This window comes from Anastrepha ludens, chromosome 3 (assembly GCF_028408465.1).
Source record: "Anastrepha ludens isolate Willacy chromosome 3, idAnaLude1.1, whole genome shotgun sequence".
Lineage (NCBI taxonomy): Eukaryota > Metazoa > Arthropoda > Insecta > Diptera > Tephritidae > Anastrepha > Anastrepha ludens.
Window position 1 is genome coordinate 124,385,623 of NC_071499.1, and position 21,130 is coordinate 124,406,752.

The 21,130-nt window shown below is 38.3% G+C and overlaps 1 protein-coding gene across 2 annotated transcripts in view; it reads left to right on the plus strand.

Moving 5' to 3' along the window:
- Positions 1-21,130, plus strand: part of LOC128859008 (uncharacterized) — a 149,852-nt gene that overhangs the window by 55,716 nt on the left and 73,006 nt on the right. For both annotated transcript variants that reach the window (XR_008454084.1, XM_054095664.1), the window contains exon 2: positions 15,953-20,337. Coding sequence is in view for 1 of the 2 variants with exons in the window: in XM_054095664.1 (XP_053951639.1) it covers positions 15,953-20,337 (4,385 nt within the window). In the remaining variant the exon portion in view is untranslated. The remainder of the gene's footprint in view (positions 1-15,952; positions 20,338-21,130) is intronic.

The following is a 21,130-nucleotide window of genomic DNA, read 5'->3' on the forward strand; positions in this document are numbered from 1 at the left end:
TACTGGAATAAAATAAAAAAACATCGACAAAATGGCGCGGTTTTGAATTTGACTCTCTAAATAAAAAAAAAAAACGAAATAATAACATGATTCTAGTACGGGCGATAGCCTATTGTGAACAACAAATTAAAATTTCAGACGATTCGGTTGAATATTTTTTTTTTTTGACAACACCAGGCCGAAAAAATTGTTTCAAGATAACTCTACCTAGTTAAAGGGCTGTAGAAGCTATAATAGTGGGAATTTCCGCATGAAAATTTCACAGTACATTGTTAAGATTCTATACGAAATATCGAAAAATCAAAAAATTGATTTTTTGAAATTTCTAAACAACCGGGTCCGCTTAAAAATAGTTTATTCTATTCGTAATTAGAACTCTGATATCTTACTTTGATTCAATCGAAATTATTAATTTAATCATCAATTTCGCTGTCTGTGCTATTTCTTTGGAACCTCCGCAGCCACATGCTCGATTTATGCTGATTTCTTTACCAATCGAGTAGTGTACTTTAGCTTAATTAGCTTAATTTGTTATCTCTTTAGTTCGCAGTTTTTAAATGTTTTCGTCACAGATATCAAAATACCAAAGAAGTCTTCAATTTAGTAGTTACTTCGCAATAAAATACAATACTAACAAAAAAAAAAAAACAAACTGTGACTTATCGTTGCACAAAAATAATTTACAATTATGAGGGGCATAAACATCAAAGATAGCGCGAAAACATATTTACGCATACTCTTCATTTATGTATGTGTTGCACAAAAATGTGTATAAAAATTTGCACCTAAAAATAAAGAAATTAATTGTCATTTCGCTGCTATCAGTTTTTATCAATTCATATTTTTATCATTTTCCAAGCAATTCATTTTCACTCTTGACACCCTCTTCATTTGCTAACTTTGTTTTTTTTTTTATTTGTTTTTCCTTTTTCAATACATAGTAAATATGTAGGTATGTATCTTTGACTGCTAGAGAATGTCATTTTTATCGACGTCACAAACACTGCTAAGCACTACTCAAATACAAAATTCGCTGAACCGATCGCCTAATCAGCTGCAAAACTTCAAAATTCTTGGTGTTGAATAATAAACAACATACACAGACATTTTATAAAGTATTCTACTGAAATTAGTGTGAATTTACAATATAATTTGCGTTAAGCCTTTTTAAACTGCCTGATATCGTAAGGCAATGATTTTTAGGGGGAAAAAATCGTTGAAAACTATTTGTGAACTTTAGTTTAATGGCCTAGAGCAAATTTTATGTCGGCTGGTGCAACTAAGTTAATTAGATATAGCAAAGGTTTCTAAAATATAAATTATTATGCCTTTATTTCTATCCGTTCCAAAGATGTTCGGCACTCGTTACGTATGACCAATTGGATTCGGCAGGAAACACCGGAATTTGCTTTTGCATCGACTATCATTCCGCTTTGCTTTCCCTAAGCAAAAGGGTTAATACTTTCTTTCTAAACTTCCCTCCAACCAACATGTTTCATAATATCTAGTCCTTTATTTCCAGAGAAGATGGAGGTAGAAGCTTCGTCCCTTCTCAATTCTGGGATAGTAAGACAGCCATTTATTATGTGACACACAAAGAACATTAACGATGGGCAATTATGTACCCGAATGAGACTTTTTACATCGATCCATTGCACCGTAAAATGGTACAGGAAATATTTTAGTTGATTTCCATAGGCGTCGATGAATCTACAAGTCATGTAGAAATACGCTTGATCACTAGACAATCCAATTTAGTATGAAACCCATGTTTATTCTCGGACCCGGCCGTACTTATGCATTCGAACTTGACCTTTGTAGGTTAGCATAAATGCCTGCTTATACAAGAGCGCACTTCCACAAATAATCAAACTGTCCATTGTGAGACCATAAAAAAATAAAGTTAAAAAAAGTTAGACCATACGGAGAAAAAAACAGAGTGAAAAAAACGAACAGGGGTGAAAAAGTAAGCCGTGGCTTTGGATTAGAGAAGGATGACGATCAAATGGTAACTAATTATATTACATTTGCGTTAACCGCTTCAAGCTGCTGATGAAATTCATCAAGTTATATTCAGGGGTGCTGCATAAAAAACGTGAGAGCCAAGATGTCTAAATCTTTGCCCGACGAGAGCAGGATAGTTGAGGAGAAGGTGCTGAAGTGAGCTGTGGCTTTGTTAGTTTGAAGTTCCCTCGAGGGCCCCCGATCTACCCATGGGCAGCGCTCGCTGAGTTGACGCGAAGTCCATCTCTTCGGAAGCAGTCCACAGGTTCTAAAGCGAAGTCTAATCCTCTCATTTCGGGGTGAAACGACATCGAGGGTCTCCTGACTAGCTAGCTCATGAGCCCAGAAATTTCCCGCTATGAGCTTTCGTGTTTTGACTGCTTAAAATGGCTTATAAAGTTTACCGGCTTAAAAGATTGTGTGCAATATTGTGCGATTATGTTCTCTAGGGCCAACGAGTGTCTTGTCTTACACAAGCAACCTGGCTAACCTAACTTATGTTCTCTTAGTTACGTCGATAGGATTTCGGTTTAATATCTTCTTAGGAATTAGCTGAACTATATTTGGAGCCCGTTCTGAAATTGGTATGCTTTAGAAGATTTTTGCCGTCATTTGGGCTGTCTAGCCTTTTTTGCTCTAAATTGACACCTTCAACTCTTAAATAATCCAAATCTGCCTCGGTGCGATTGGCTGGGTTTTGTTAATCTGAAATATTGCGATTCCTGCACTGTTGTGAAAGGCTAGCATTTCTTTAATTTTTTTCGAGAATTACTGTGATTCTTCATTCTTAAACTCACAGGTTTAGGATATTTCCTTCGTCAACCGGCAGTAATTACCGTTGGGTTCATCATTTCAATAGCTGGCAAGCTTTCTAATTATTTCTTTATTGTTTTTTAAATTATTATAATTTTTTTAATTCTTATTTTTTTTATGATTTATTTTTATTTTTTATTTAATTTATAGTTTTAATTTCTTTTCTGTCTTTTTCTTTCTTTTTACTTAATTTTTTTTAATATATTTTTTAACCTTTTCTTTGAATAAAAATTACCTCGTTTTATTATCTTCATCAATTCTAATTAATTCTTGCTCCTATTTTTGCTTTTGAAATTCAGGGCGGATTTCATTTTATTGAGTCTGTTATTGTTAAGTATGCATTATTATTCTTCTTCTTATTATTATATTAGATTAGATTAGATTAGATTTGTGGGGGTTTGGACAAGTCTAAGCACTCAGTCAGTAGACCATTGTACTACACCCGGATAGAAATCAATAGAAAGAATAGAGATAGGAAAGATAGAAGGTGGATGGTAAAAACGGATAGATTAGTTTGAGGTCACTGTTCCACAATTCTGTTGGATTCATTGATGAATTTTAAGAGATCCGGAAGAGGAAGAGTATGAACCTTGTCCATACTCAGTGTATCGCAACCCAATATCCTAAGTCTGATTCTGGCAAATGCAGGACAGCTACAGAGAAAAGCTCTGCAGTGTCGTCATTCTTAAGAGAAGATAGGCATATCGGACTGTCCACGACCCCCATGGTAGCCATATGCGGACCACAGACGTTGCGCCCTGTGATTACACCCACCAGTACTCTCAGGTCCTTCCTGCTGAGTTTTATGAGGAAGTCGCTGTTTTCCTGTTTGGTTCTTTCACAAAGCACTTGGCTACTCTGCACGAGTTCAACTCATATATATATACACATATATATCCTCGTATAACAATGTTTTCTCTTTTATATAAATAAAATATAATTTTTTATTTATTTTGATAATCCCTTTAAACGGGCTCTTTCAATAATAAAACTTGAGTACTGTTTTAACAGAATATCTCCATTAATTTGTATTTGCTTTTTCCCATACTTCAAGATTTTAGGGGCTAACATTAAGTGCCTTGCATTAGATATCGGCTTACTGCCACTTATAGGCACATATACGTTTGTATGTGTGGATGTGTGTAAGTTAAGTGTATAAGTGGTTATGCGTTTTATTTAATTTTTTTATTGTTATTTCTTGCGCTAATCACGTGTCGAAACCCATTGATTACATTTTTCTTCGGTGCGAACAATTTTCTTTGTTGTTTGCTTATTGAAATTCAATACAACTGCAGTGATCTGGTGGTTGATTAACAGTCGCTTATTATATTTTGAAATTCCAAGTTTATTACCTAAATTGTGTTTTGTTGGGAAACTTTCTGAAAACAGCTGCTAAAAACACTGGATTTCCAAGAAAAAAGAAAACAAGCAAAAAGCTGTAGCTGAAAGAAATGGCAACAACTCATTGTAAACACAGCTTTTGATATGCATATTTCGCTGCATTAAAATACTTTTTGTAAATTAAAGTGACAATAGTCGCACTTTCGTGGCTTTCGACATCTTTGCTCGCTTGTGTGCTCGCATGCCTTCCAAACCGCCTACCAACCCACCGCTCACACATGTTAATGTCACGATGAGACGCCAATGAAAATGTGGATTTTTGTGTCGCTTCAATTCCTAACAATTGATGATGACACTGACCTGTCACACTACACACGCACACACGCACACATACATATATTTGCAAGTACAATAAATAGTTGTCTATTTTTAAAGGTTTATACACCCCACGTAAGCGCGACTATTTGTTATTTTTTCTTACTTAGTTTTGCATCTCTTACCACCCCACACAATAGTGGTAAATGTGTATGCTGATTGTTGTTATGTTATAGGCTTGGGGAAAATACGGCTTCTCGGCAAGTCGAACAGCTGTTGACGTCTACAACAGTCACAAACAGGGTTGATTATTAAATGACCGCTCTGCTACTCTTTGTTTGCCCCTTTATTGATTTGAGCAATACAAAAACACAAAGGCAACTTGTTAAATGGCTGATTGAAGAGCAATGAAATAAATTATGGAAAAAAATGTAAAAAATAGCAGACCAGTGAATCAGCATTGCGGTCGATTTATTTACATATGGATATTTACATTGACGGCTGTTGGAGGCAGTTTATGTCACTTTGTGGTGCATGAAACCAATATTTACTTTTTCTTTTTTGATTTTTTTTTTGTTTTAAAACCGAGGTCAAATATTTTTGTCTTAGAAGAACCGGCTTTAAAAAATATTTGGCTCAAGATTTTCTTCTATGATACTTTCGAATGTATGTATGTATGTATGTATGCAAATTCAATTTGCAAATTAGAAGAGCGGCTCTTCAATTTAAGCTCATCAAAATTTGTATGTGCATGGTGGCGCAAAACTAATCACCCAATCGTAAGATTTATAATTTTTACAAATAGCGATGTACGTCAATCATATTTGACACTTATGAACAGTTACAGTATACAAACAAAGAATCATTGGGGGCGGTTATAGGTCAAAATAGAAATTTCCATAAAAAGTAATTTTTTTATGTAGTAAAAAAATTATTCAAAAACAAATCGGATGATTAATTTTGGCCAGCAAAAATAGATTCAAAACATGGTGAAAAAATACAGAAGGTGTGGCTTATATCGGACCGTTAACCACCACCTCTCAGCGAATTTGAAAGAATCAGCTGATTGGCTGACCTAACCGAAGTCATGTCGGCGATTTGTTTACCAAAAATCTGATATTGTCTTGGTGATATACGAAAAAAATCATCACAGTCTTCACTTATTGTATATTAATTCGTTGACGTCTGAACAACGACTGATTGAATGAGTGTGTGAATGCGAGTGAAATGAGAGGGCAGAAATTGGTTGCCGAGTCCCCGATGACGTGGCAGCCGAAGTTACGCTCACAATTTTGCTTCGAATGGCCAAACCTTGTAATCTATCATCCTTGGCTTCAAACAGTACTCCCGTTTGAGAGTATACCGAAGATTACGCATGTCGCGGCTTTGCTACTCGATTCGATTCTCAGTGCATTTTACAGAATTAATATTGAGCTGGCGTAATTTTGGAGTTTTATTGGAATTTTGTTTTTTTAACAACACTTTTCTATTCTCTTGATAATTGACGCTCTTGCCTAACCTAGCTTTCCATTTTTTTTATACAATAGTCGCTGTTTTGAGTCAATTCGAAGAGATATATGTAAAGGGTGTTTTTTTTTAGAGGTTAGGTTTTCAAGTTGGCACTACTTTTTTCGTAGATGGTCTTTTTGACAGCTGTCACTTGATTTATGCTCAGTTTGGTTTGCCATTTCATAATGAATAGACTTACACATGAACAACGTTTGCAAATCGTGCAAATTTATTACGAAAATAATGGTTCGGTTCGCGCGACGCATCGCGCGCTGCGTCCAATATTCGGTCGACATAATCGTCCATCAGAGTCACTAATTCGATTAACCATGGATTGGTTTCGCACCACGTTTGCTCTAGTGGATAATACGTATCCTCAGAGACGTCGTACAGTGTGCACCGAATACGCTATTGCTGCTGTGGAGCAGAGTATCGAAGAAGACCCGAATGAGTCCATCCGCCATCGCGCACAGCAATTGGAGATGTGCCCATCCACTTTATGGAAGATTTTGCGGAAGGATCGGGAAGGTTTGCGGGCTTACAAAATCCAACTCGTGCAAGAATTGAAGCCGAACGACCATCAAGCGCGTCGCACGTTCGGTGAATGGGCCCAAAACGAGATGGCCACCGATCCCGATTTTCACAAGAAAATTTTGTTCAGCGATGAAGCTCACTTTTGGTTGAATGGGTATGTCAATAAGCAAAATTGTCGCATTTGGAGTGAACATAATCCACAAGCCATTGCTGAGACTCCGTTACATCCTCAAAAAGTCACTGTTTGGTGTGCTCTATGGGCAGAGGGAATCATTGGTCCATATTTCTTTAAAAATGAAGCCGGCCATAATGTTACAGTCAATGGAGAGCGCTATAGAGCCATGATTAATGACTTTTTCGTGCCTGAATTGGACGATGTTGATGTGGACGACCTTTGGTTCCAACAAGACGGCGCTACATGCCATACAGCCAACGCAACAATCGATTTATTGAAGGAAACTTTTGGTAGCGCATTATCTCGCGCCGTGGACCTGTGGCGTGGCCTCCAAGATCGTGCGATATAACACCGCTGGACTATTTCTTGTGGGGCTATGTGAAGTCGCTTGTCTACGCAGATAAGCCCGAGACGATTGACGTCTTGGAAGAGAATATTCGGCGCGTTATTGCTGACATACGGCCCCAATTGCTGCAAAAAGTGGTCGAAAATTGGGCCTCTCGGCTGGAATTTATTCGAGCCAGCCGCGGCGGCCACTTGCCCGAAATCATTTTTAAAACATAATGGCAAACCCTTATCTTTATAATAAAGCTAAATTCTTGGCCATAACATTAAATTATATACGTTTTATTTCATCTTGAAAACCTAACCTCTAAAAAAAAACACCCTTTATATAACTTCCTGTAACTCCGGTTGAAGCGTAGGGCCAGAAGAGGGATACCACTAAAATTATGTCTTAGCACAATTAATCGCATTTTAATGTGTACTTTTTATCATTTTTGACTTCAGAGAATATAAATTACCTTAAACTATAATCCTATTCTCATAAATTTTTTTTCGCTCACCTCCCCTTTTATTTACATACACATATTTATTCTAGCCAATGAAAGTTCGTGTTGTATTTTGCGAAGTTTCAGACCTTGAAAGGAGCACACAAATCGCTGCTTGCCCAATGAGCAAACACAATCGCTCTTTTCATACTCGAATTCAGTTCAGCATTAGTTCATAGCCAAAACACCCAAGAACCAGACCATTTAATTCTTACGTGAAATCTGTCGCGGAGGCCAAAAATTTACGTTTTTTTTCTGTGTTGTAGGTTTTGAGTTATCGCCAAGTAAAGATTTTGCATTAAAGAAAAAAACCATAAAAATGTTTTGCAAAAATATGAAAAAATTGTTTAAAAATTATGTATATTTAGGCGGTATAAAAAAACTATTTTCGGAATTATTATTTTTCTTTTACTCTTTTCGTAAACCTAATATAACCTTACCTTTTTGAGACAAATTAAGATATACCTGTAAATGAGAAACAATCTGCAATAGATTCGCATAAGCATAAAAATAATAATTTTGTCATTGGCCATAATTAAGTAAAGTTTAACGAGTTTCCAACCCAGAATAAATTTTCATTCATTTAACGAAGGTTTAAAATCAGATCACTTGTTCAAAACGGTTGAATAATTACAAAATTAAAATTTTGTTTGTTAAATGTCTTTTAATAAAAAATTGTATTTAATATAAAACATTTTTATTAAAATATTGTATATAATTTCATGAAATGTTTTAATAATTGTATATCATTTAATTTAAAACAAAACATTTATATTTTTTATTAAAAAATTGTATTTACAATTGTGTTTACAATTTTTTTTATTAAAAAAATTTATTTATAAAAAAAAATTAATTCAATTAAATAGAATTACATTAAAAAATTATATTTATTAAAAAATTTTAATTAAATTAAATAAATTTTTTTAAGAAATATAAAATTAATAAATATATTTTTTTAATAATTAAATTTGTTTCTAATAAAAATTTTTTTTTTATTTGATAAAAAAATTCACTTTAAAACTACTTTTAAACTTTTTCATTAAAAGTTTTTTTTTATTAAAAAATTGTATTTCATTTAATTAAATTTTTTTGTATCAAAAATTGTATGTATTAAAAAAGTGTAATTAAATTAAATACAATTTTTTTATAAATATTTCTTACTAAAATTTTTTTTACTACTTTTGTATTTCAATACAAAATTTGTATTTCATTTAATTAAAAAAAAATTAAATTAAAATTAAATTTAAGAAATTGTATTTATTAAAAATTTAACTAAATTCTAACTACAATTAAAATACAATTAAATTAAATAATTTTATTTATTAAAAACTTGTAATTAAATTAAATAAAAATTTTTAATAAATATAAAATTAATAAATAAAAAAATTAATAATTAAATATTTTGTAATGATTAATTTTTTTTATAATCAATTGGTTTTAATAAAATAATCTTTTTTTATAAAAAAATTTGAAGTAATTTCCTTTTATTTAAATTTTTTTAAACGATCTTTTCGACATTCTGATTGCCTTACTCTGAAAACAACTGGCAACGTGAAAACCTACTATACAGTTCTGAGCTAGAAATTTGTTTCACTAGTTCACGTTTTCCTTGTGGGTGTATATGAGTATTTATTCACGGCATTCTACTACATACTTACATACACATCTACGAGTACTTACCTCTTTGGCGACTCGTACTATTATCAGCGTAGCATCGATTGTTGTTGCACGACATGCTTTTGTTGTTCTTACTTTTTAATTAGACTTTGTTTTGCCTTCCTTTGCTGCTGATTATTTTAATTTTTATTTTCGTCGGCTGCCAGTTTTGCCTGCTTTCGAAACCAGCTAAGCAGTGCAATAAATTCTGCAAAGAGCATTAAAAAATAAAAAATAAAACTAATAGCAATAAAACCTAAAGAAACCATAACAAAAATCGATATCATCAACTTTAGCTAAGCAAGAATAACATAGAAAACAATTGTGGCAATACATTCCACATTTTATGCAAACACATGTTTTTTTATTATTTGTATATTTTACATAACGAATGTATGTGCATATGTAAGCTAAATTTTTTATTATTGAGTGAAAGAAATTCTGTTTATTTTAGTGCGTATTCAGTTTTTGTGAAAAATATTTGTGCAAGAAATTCGCACTCAAATTATATTTCTAATTTTTGCCAGCCTTTAATTGTATAAAATGAAATTGGAAACCAAAAAAAATAAAAGGAAACAAACATTAAAATGAAAAAAGTTCCGAAATTTTGTAAAAATTTATGAAACCTTGCTTTGTGAACCACTCGAACTTTTACTGCATTTCGATGACTACACAGATAGCCCAGGCGCATTTCCTTGAATGCGACTTTTAGTCAGCCGAAGAAGTGCAACCACGTTTTTACGCTTAAATTAAGTTGTGGAATGATTGACGTATTTTTAAGTTGTTTACATACAAACAATTTATTATTCATACATATGCCCAATATTAGCCATATAGTACAAGGTGGCGCAAAATTAATCAACCTATCAGAAGATTTATAATTTTGTAAATGGTGTCGTATGTCAATCACAATTTACACTTGTGAACTACTATAGACAGCTGCGGTATACAAGCATACAAGTAATGGAGTGCGTAGAGGTCAACGTAATAAAAAAAAAAATAAAAAAAAAAATAATAAAAAATAGTAAAAAATAATAATAAAAAATATTAAAAAAAAATTAATAAAAAAAAATAAGAAAAAATAAAAATAAGAAAAGGTTGACTAATTTTGCGCCACCTTCTACTTTTTTCATTATATATAAATGTACATTCGGCCGCCGTAGCCGAATGGGTTGGTGTATGATTACCATTCGGAATTCACAGAGAGGTCGTTGGTTCGTATCTCGGTGAAAGCAAAATTAATAAAAAACATTTTTCTAATAGCGGCCACCCTTCGGCAGGCAATGGCAAACCTCCAAGTGTATTTCTGCCATGAAAAAAGCTCCTCATAAAAATATCTGCCGTTCGGAGTCGGCTTGAAACTGTAGGTCCCTCCATTTGTGGAACAACATCAAGACGCACACCACAAATAGGAGGAGGAGCTCGGCCAAACACCTAACAGAAGTGTACGCGCTAATAATTTATTTTTATTTTATAAATGTACATGTTTATACATGTATATATATATGTTTCTGCTACGATAGCCACTATAATTTTCACGTTATTCAGAAGTAGCCACATTTGAAGGGAGCAAATTTTCTAAAAAAATTATGAAAAAATAAGTAGCGCATAAGCACACACCAAATAAGCCGAAAAAAATTGATTGTAATTGTACATACATGTATATCGAGAATATATATTTAAAACATGCCATGAACACCTTTTATTGGGGTTGAAATGTCGCGAAATGCGAGCAGTTATAAATGTGCTCATACACCTTCTATTAAAAAAAAGCCCGAACGTTTTATTAGGTGGGCCATTTGGCAATTCGAACTTAACTTCGTTATAAAAATAACACGCATTAATATTTTTCATTTATTTTTTTTATGGGGAAAGAGTAAACCTGGGTTTTCCTTAGGTTATGGTGATTTTCGGTCTGGACCGTTGTGATGCCACTGTGCGACAAGAAAATTCATTTATTTTTCTTCGTAGAATCATTTTGTGGCTCCTAGGAAGCGCAGGATTGGTCTCATCCCCACGCCAAACAGTTCTGTAAGAGAGTTGAAAAAGTATTCAACATACCTAGACAACCTGCTCTGGTTTTAGCTAAGGCTGGACAATTGCTGAACTAATTCTTCCTGGTTATCCCTTACAATATATGTATATTGTCATAGTTGCAATAAACCGTCGAAAAAAGAAACGATCTTCTACTTCCTCTGTGAATGCCCTGCTCTATGGGAGTAAGGGCAAACCGCTTCTTGAGAACCTCGAAGAGCTGGCTGGTACAGGCATACACAACATTATAAAATGTCTCAATTTCTCACGACTGGATTTAGTCTTGAATAACCCATATAACTTGTTGGTAGCGAAGATGTGTCAACCAAATTGTGCGGAAGCGCTAATTGGATTCTTAGAGAATCATCACTTAAACCAACCCACCAATTTCATTCAAATGGCTTGTCACGGCTGGCTTTATAGTAGCTCATTCTGTCAACCAAATTTTCCAGTATATTTTCGCGAATTTTGGCACGTATCTCACCAAAGGCAACTACTATTCAATGTTCTTCTAAATCATCTCTGGATGGTTGGCGTAATAGTTATCCTTAACGCTGTCATCCAAAAATAGAACAATGGAGTTAAATCGGAGTTTCTAAGCGACCAATTCGCAGCACCGTTTCGGGTCGTTATCTGATTTTCGAATGCTTTGTTTTTTCAATATATCCCAACTTTGTTCAAGCAAATTCCAAATCATTGAATTGGAATTGGGTATACCTCAAACCACACCATGCTCCGCCAGGAGCGGTAATATGTGCATGGAGATGTTTTTTTTAAGTAAAGAATGGACACAAAAAATATTGGTTGGGTGCAAATCATTATAAATTTATATAATCTATCAAACCAATTTTTATTTTATTTTCTCCTTTTTAAGCGTACTATGTGGAACAAAAAACTCATATCAATTCTCTTTGTTATAAAAAAATGGATGGACATCAGTTTTTGTTACGGTATCTGCCGCTCTCTGCCAATTCATTTTCAACTACTGCTCATTTTTAATTTCTTTTTAGCAATTTTCTTCTAACGATTCCCTAATATTTTTCAATGGGTGGCAATTGTGGACAGTTTGGTGAGCTGTGGTCCCTTGGACCAATATTTACTTTGTGGTTGTCATACCAGTTCATGGCAAGGCGGCTATAATAACACAATGCTAAATCATGCCAGAACAACACTGAATCTGTATGTTATTTTATGAATGGGAATGACAGCCAACGTTTTTCCAAACACGCCTTCATATAAATTGCTTGATTTATAGTGACCGTGGTAATGAACGTTTTGCTTTTCATACCACTCTGGCATATGGCTTGCCAAATCAAATATTTTTTAGAGAACTTGTTCCACATTTTCAACTTAAAGGCACCTAAGACAAGGTTTTATTCAACTTTTTTGAACAAACGTAAAATTTGCTTTTTGAATCGGCTATAAAAAAAAAAAAACTAATCAATATTTTTTCACACTTTTTTTTATTTATCAATCCACTGATGCCATTTAAGTCGCATACTAAACGACATTATTTAAAATTTTTTAATTAATAAAAAATATTTGTCATAAAATATGCTCCGATTCTTTCGATCTCAAAAAGTTTGGTTTTTTTCGTTATAGAAGTTGCATATACCGAATTGTCGACAGAGAGTCGCAAGAAGCAACAACAAAACTGAGCATTTTTTGTTTTTGAAATATTTTGTTATTTTTGCGCTCGTATTTGTTTTTGCGTATATTTGGTTAGCGGTTTGGTGCCAATGAGTCATTTTGTATGAAATATGAGAGCAGTGAAAATGTAAGAGTGTAAGTGGAAATATGTAGCAATGTCACTGTCGTTTTGGAAAAGGTTTTCATAAATAGCGAATGCTATGAGAAATCCAAATACAAATACAAATAACAGGGTAACTAAAATTTATCGAAGTAGAGCCAGACAAGCAAAAAGCTATCAGGCAGGCACGTTTAGCTTAGTAAGGCTACTACAACAATAACAACAATAACTGAAAGAACAAGTAACCTATCAGTTTGATAAGTTCAGATTGTTATAGTATTTTTTATTATCTTAAAAAAATGTGTTTTCTGTTCAATTTTATACGCTTCAGTTTTCATTTAACTCAAGTTTCGGACTCTTTGCATACAGCAATAAAGATGAGAAAATGTGGTAAAAAAGTGTAAATACAAATGTTAAATTGTGAAAAGTCAGAATAAAGCAAAGAAAGTTGAAAAGTCAAAATTAAGCAAAGACATTTGAGAGTATTTTAGGGGGACAACTCCTCCAGACAACGAGTTTTTCAATCATCACTTTACTGACTTTATAGGGACTATTAGACTTCTTCCTTAGCTAGGATGGGCTCTGAGGCCAACTTCTTTGGCCCGGAGCCCGTTCTTCCACTCCCATCAAAGTCACGGTTAGCAAATGGGTTCCTACAACCCACAAGCGAGCTTGACAGGCTGAGAGAGGCTGCGGATGGACTAAACTGATGTTACTTGTCATGTCCGACCGATTGTCGCAAATCCTCCTCTCATTAAGCAGAAGGGACTGCAGACAGCTGGTTGGACTAACGCCTGGTCACTTTCTATGGGCGAATCACATGGAAAAGGTAGGCACCTCAGACAGTGCATTCTGCCCAGCATGTGAAGAGGCGGAAGAGACGGCGGACCACTTTCTCGAATCAAGCTTGAAGTCTTTGGCACTGATGTGATAAGAAGCGACCACTTTGGTTCCTTGGCACCACAAAATCTACTCGAATTTCTTCGGAGGTTGGGTAGATTGAAAGAAAGTTAAAAGGGAATCCGAGTGCAGTACAATGGGCTTAATTTTGTCTGAGTGCTGTATTCTTGAGGTACTTGAATTCAAGCCTCGAATCGTGTAGAGCAGCTGATTGTGCTCAATTATTAATTTAAACTTTTTTATTATTATTTAATTTTTTTTTTTTTTTAATTTTGTTAAACTATTTTTTTCTTAATTTTGTTAAATTATTTTACTTTTATTACGTTAATTATAACGTAATTTAATTTAAGTCATCCAATTTTGGGTTTGAATAACTTTTTTACTAAATAAAAAAAAAAAAAATTATATTGGAGGTTGAATTAGTTTTAAAGGTTTTTTTCGAAGATTTGGGGCTTTATTGTGAAAAAACGGTACAAAATATTTTATTCGAAGTATTGGCCATCGCTAGCTACAACTTTCGCCCATCTTTCGGGCAATTTCCGGATGCCGTTTCTCCAAAATTCTGGCCGCTGCTTGGCTATCCATGACTCAACCCATATTTTGGTATCCTCGTACGAGGAGAAGCGCTGGTCCGCCAAATCGAGACTCATATGCCGGAACAAATGATAATCGGAGGGAGCTATGTCTGGACTATACGGCGGGTGGGGTAACACTTCCCAGCCAAGCGTTCCAAGGTATTTTTTGACAGGTTGAGCAACATGCGGACGAGCGTTGTCATGTTGCAAAATAACCTTGTCGTGCCTTTTTACCGTTTCCGGCCGTTTTTCTTTCAATGCCCGGCTTAAACGCATCAATTGCAGTCGGTAACGATCCCCCGTGATTGTTTCGCCCGGTTGGAGCAGCTCAAAATATACGACGCCGACCTGATCCCACCAAATGCAGAGCATGATTTTCTTGCCGTGAATATTCTGCTTGGCCGTCGACGTTGATGCGTGGCCGGGCAAACCCCATGATTTTTTGCGTTTTGGGTTATCGTAGTGGATCCATTTTTCGTCGCCAGTCACCACCCGATGCAAAATCCCTTCCGATTTTGTCGCTCGATCAGCAATTCGCACGTAAAAAGTCGCCGTTCGACGTCGCGCAGCTTCAACTCGTACGGGACCCAATGTCCTTGCTTTTGGATCATTCCCATCGCTTTTAGACGCTTGCAAACGGTTGATTTATCAACGCCCAATGATTCAGCAAGCTCTTCTTGGGTTTGGCACGAGTCCTCGTTTACCAATTCCCCCAATTCCGCGTCCTCGAACTTTTTGGGCTGGCCAAGACGCTCCTTGTCTTCGGTGTGAAAATCACCACTTTTGAATCGTCGAAACCAGTACTCACATGTTGAAATCGACGGAGTATGGTCTGGGTAGGCCTCCTGCAGCAATTCACGGGCTTGGGCTGTATTTTTTTTTCAAATTGAAGCAGAAAAGCAAAGCTTCCCGCAAATTGCGTTTCGACGGCACGAAAGTTGACATACTCGGAGCACGAAAACACTGCGTTGTTTATACTTCAGCGAAATGACAGATACTGATAAACAAAGCCTAGGGATGAGGCTTTGTCATGAATATATATTCAGTATTGCCAACGCGATAAAGTGATAAATAGCCGCCATCTGTGTGTCACCTTTAAAACTAATTCAACCTCCAATAATGAGTGATGAAAATCTTCATTTTGACCTTCACGGGTTCCATTGCTTGTCTGTTTGTATACTGCCGCTGTCTAATTCACAAGTGTCAAATATGACTGCTATTCACAAAATTAATAAATCTTCTGATATATACATATATATGTTTATATAATTTACGCGTACACCCTTTTTGGGTGTTTGGCCGAGCTCCTCCTCCTATTTGTGGTGTGCGTCTTGATGATGTTCCACAAATGGAGGGACCCACAGTTTCAAGCCGACTCCGAACGGCAATATTTTTATGAGGAGCTTTTTCATGACAGAAATTATTTTATTTGTTGTTTTACTATAAATACTGACTCATTGATGCTCTCCATTCTATGCGACAATTACAAAACTTTCTTTTTATTTTCCGCTTCCAGATGGTTTCTCGCCGACTGTAATATCCATAACGCCAAACAGAGACTTATCCACGGTCGCTTCCAAATCCGCAGTTCAAGCAGCAACCGTGACAACAACAACAACCAAAGTGAGCAAACTAACTGCTAGTCAACAACAGCAAACAGAAAAAGAACAACAACTTCATCAACTCCAACAAAAGCTTGCAACGGTAAACACATCTGAGCAACAACAAATGAGTCTGATTATGAAAATGCCAACGGCAACAGCCACAGTCACAGCATCTCCCACAGCTCCAATCGCGTCCACAGTTGGAGGAGCCACAATCGTTTCACCAACACCACGCGCATCAAAACGCTACTCACCAACATGCAGCAGCAACAACAGTTCGCCAACAAAAGAAAAATCCGAAAGAATTCTACACGGGGGTCATTACACGCCAAATAGAGAACACCGCGAGAGTGGCGGCGATCGCGCAGATTGGGATATACACCGACAAATGGTATCGCCAACGACAGCAACAACAATAACATCACTTCACAAATCAACAACAGGGGCAGCACCACCGCCAATACCAAAGCAAAGATCAGCGTACTCGCCGGTAAAGAATGCTTCTTCAGCTGCAGCCAAAGAATCGGTTTCAGGCAACGCAAATTACCAAATGAGCGAGAAGAGAGGCAGCGGTGGCGGCGTAGCGACGACAGCAACTCGTTTAACAGGTAAAACTGTGACGCCGGCGGCAGAAACGGTGAGAGAGGAGCTGCAGAGCACAGCTGGCGTTGAATGTGACGGTGGTGCCGCTCATAGTACCACTACTATGGCCACCAACACAGCTGTTGGTGCTAGCATTGGCCATGCTGATGGTGATGGCGAAGAATGTACATTTGGCGAAAAGCAAGAAAACGAAACCACGACATGCATAACGGCAGGAGAGAGTGGTGGAACGTATGCAGCGTCAAGCAGGCAAATACCATCCACACTACAGACTACAACGGCTGGCTCGCCAACTAGAGCGAGCATGAGCGGAGCGGCAGTGACGACGGTGCCACTATCCCCATCGTTAGTCGCTGCACAAACAGCCCAGTCTCAGCTATCGCAACAGTTTCATTCGAAGAACGAGCGCGAACGTACGTACACGGAACAACGCGGTGCGTCATCGTCGTCGTCGGTCGGAAACAATAGTTGTATAGCTACAACAAAAAAAGTGCAAACACCAGAAAATACAGTAGCAGATTGCAGCAGCGGTAGTGTTGGCTTATCGAACAGCAATAATCATTACAGCGCCACATCCAGCCCCTACTCGCCATCGAATTACGTTTCGCCACCGCTTGGTAATAGTAGCGGCGCCGCAGCAGGAAGTGGCAGCGGTAAAATCTTTTCGAAACTCCACAATAATCAATTCATAAAGAATCAACAACAGCAGCATCAACATCTGCAACAGAGCGGGGCACAAACGAGCGCTGCAACGCAATCGAATATTACCGCACGTTATCTAAAATATAAATCGTACACATCGCATGCGCAGGAATCTACAGGCAGCAGTGAAACTGGTTCGGGAAGTTCCAACTCAAGCGGCAGCAACAGTAGCTACTCCGGTTTGCCGGGCACTTACTCGCCAACAAAGTCGTTTGTGGCACCCACTGCAAACGCCATTAAAAAGAAAATGGTGGCCGTGCAGGAGATGAAGAAGACTACACAGCCGAGTGGCAATCACGGCCAACTACATCCACATCGCACACATCATAATCATCAACAGCAACAATTCCAACAGATGATCAGCGCAGGAGGAGGTGGTGGCGGGACGTGTGCACGTCCTGCAGCACTCACTGGCGGTCGCGCACGTCCACCCAGCCAGTCGGAGGAGGTGGACTTCGATCCGGCCGAGGATCTCAGCTATGGTCCGGGAATAGTGTCGAAATTGCGTTGCCGTTATCTTAGTCTCGCTTTCCGCGAATCTATGGAAAAGGAGCGTCATTGTCTCGATAATATGCGGCGCGCCACAAGCCTCAACAATCTGCTCGATCGTGATGATCCACCAGATGATGATGAGCCCGAAGATGAACTGGACAGCGGGGAGGCCATTGAAGTGGAAGTGCATGAAGAGGAAGAATATGTTGATATGCGCACTGATGCAGACAGAACTACAAATGCCGAGCGCAAACTAAAAGCACAGGGTGGCATACTGAAGTACAACACCGACGCTGCTACGCAGGAGAATGCCAAAAAGACTACAACATTTCAAAAGAATTCGGGCACTTTTGCCGCGAACAGTGCGCGTTTGTTGAATTCGCCTTCGGTTGGTGGCACAGGCGGTGCGGTATCCTCCGCCAACGTAGTTGCTCCAGATACGCCGCGTTCGCGTCATGTGAAACGTGGTAATGATTCGTTAAAACGCGCGCGGTCCGTGGAAGCGTTGCTCTGTGAACGTTCGCCCTGGCAATATGCGGCGCTTAATCGCACCAGCTATCAGCCACAACGTTTCACGTCGAACAGTACAGCGTTCTCGCCGTCGCAGCCCACCTGCGTCACTATCGAGGATAAGATAAATAATGCTCGTAGTCGTCTGATACTCGGCACGGATATTATGCCACCTAAGCGATTGACCTCAGTGATTGATGATACGGAAAGACCACCACCGGATTTGGTCAAACAAACATTGAAAAAGTTCGAAGCCACAGCTAATCGGCGTGGGCGCGGACCGAGTCGCACGAATGGCACCGGCGAGGTCGCTAACAAAGTGGCTACTTACAAGACAATCATTAAGGAGAACAAGCCAGCAATTGTGTTTCCCAAACCACCGCTTAGTCCCACCAAGAAGTTGAATTCATCATTGCTATCAAAGCCGGCAGCTAAGCCAGTGGTGGGCGCTACTGATTTGCTCAATAGTCCATTAGGGCGCAAAACCGCTGCCTTAGCCGCTTCAAATGTCACGACTGCGCCTGGAAAGACGTTAACTTCGACGACAACCTCTAATGTCGCTGCAGTAGCCGCCGTGCTGGCCAATAGTAGCAGCGCAGCTGGTGCCGGCTTATCAGAGCACTCGCCCGATATCATTCCAAGACATAAGCTTTTAGCGGAAAAGAGTGATTTATCGGGGCACGGGGTGGCCGATTCGCCAGTGACAGCTTTAACAAAAAAGCTCGAAAAGCTGCGAATTGACGGAGCAGATAAGCAACAACAACAAGCAATAACAACAAAGGAAGCAAAACAGCCAACACAGTTGAATAAGCAGCCACACTCGGCACTCGAAGTAACCAACAGCGACAACGAATTCGTCAATAACAGCGAGTTGAACAACGACAACAGTACTAAGCTTGTGGGTGGTGTTGGCGAGGGTGAAGCGGCTGGCAATAGTGACGCAGCCCTCGAAGGCAACGAAAACAGCAACAGCAACAACAAAACGGCAACGGCGGCGAAACAGCATAATGATCGTGCAGGCACTAGCACTGTTGGCGGTGGCGAGTCAGTCGTAGAACCCGATTCGGTGCAGGCAGGAACCGCAGCAATTAGTAGTGATCTTAGCGACGACGACGACGGACTTGTTGGTATTGCCGCCGCCGCACCTACAAAACTTATAACGCGCACAGCACTCGATAATATCGCACGCGCGGGCACCACACAACAATTCAAATTCGCTGGCAGTGGACAAACGGATGTCGGCAACAAATTATTAGAACCGAAAACGAAACAACAAACTAATCTAAATTCCGATATACCCACTTCGGTATTGAACGCCGCACCAGGCAAACAAATCGGGGTCATACGCCCTCTACTCACCACAACAGCAGCGCAACAGGCTGCTGCCAACGTGAATACTACAAGCTCGAGCATCTCAAATCAACAACAATTGCTGCAACAACATATGGAAGCATTGAGGCAACATAACATTTACAACAACTCGTCATCAACGCTAACAACGGCCGCCACAGCAACACATTCCTCAATTTACCACAGCATCCCGCAGCTGACGAGCCGCGAAATCGAAAAGAATCGCATAAATGAAATGAAGAAAACGGTCGCCTTAGCGGATGGTGGCCCAACAGCAGCCACTGTGGTTGGCGCCAGCGCCAATGCCAACTCACCCGCCGCCGTACAGCATGCCACAATTGCTAGTCTAAATACCGTGATAAATACCAATGCGACTGGTCACAAGTCCAGCGGTTCGGGCGCTGCGTCATCAACGCCAATAGTTGGCGGAGGTTCAGGCACTTCCGGCTTCAATGAACTCGATGCGGCAGCGCAGGGCGCTAATAATAGTCCCTTATGGGCGCTACGCATCAAACGACAGACACCAAGCGCTGCACAGGAGAACACATCGATGGTCTTCAACTTCTCCAATCGCAAAGAGGTGCCCGATTATATTGAGAATGATGGGGTGATCTTCCGCAGAAAACGTGAATTACCCAAGGTGAGTGTACACACATACATACATACGTGATGTGGGATGGATAGGAAGGGATAGCAAAAGAGCATAAATAATACTGGCCGCAAGCAATAGAAAAAAAAAAAAGTAGAAGTTATGTGCAAAGAAGTAGTTGAAGAAGAAAGAAACCGAATTAAATGGCAAAGCAAAAGAAGTGACGTGTTTTGTGGAAAAGAAAAGAGCGTAGACTGTAAAAGAAATGGTGTGTGTGTATGTATGTGCATACATACATACGTGAAAGTCATAACGAACAAAAAATATATAAAATAATACACATAAGATATAAAATATAAATAGCAACAGCGGCAAAAACAACAACAAAAGCTGGTGTGCTGCAACAGAACGTGCATAAAAGCGAAACAGTGAAGTGAACTCAGCAATGAAGTGAAGTTTTGCGCTGAAGAAAGACAACACGTACACTCGTGCATGTGTATGTGCAAGCCCATGCGTGTGTGAGTGTGTGTGCATTTATGAACAACGAATTGCAAACGAATTTAACCCGTGCTTGCTTGTGAAAAAGTAGCTGCTGGGTGTGCGCGATGTGAAAAGAAAGAATTAAGATAATGGCAGAAGATTTAAAACGCTAACGAAGACAAAGCGAGATATTAAGACAGCCAAGTTATTAAAAGATTTTATGAAATAGTGCACTAGAAATGTGAACGGAAAACGTTCTTAACTTCTGTTGCTAACTCTTCTACTTCTACTTCCACTCTACCCAAATCTCTTGATTACTCGACTTAATTTAATTCAGGCCTCTCACTATTATCGATTTATAAAA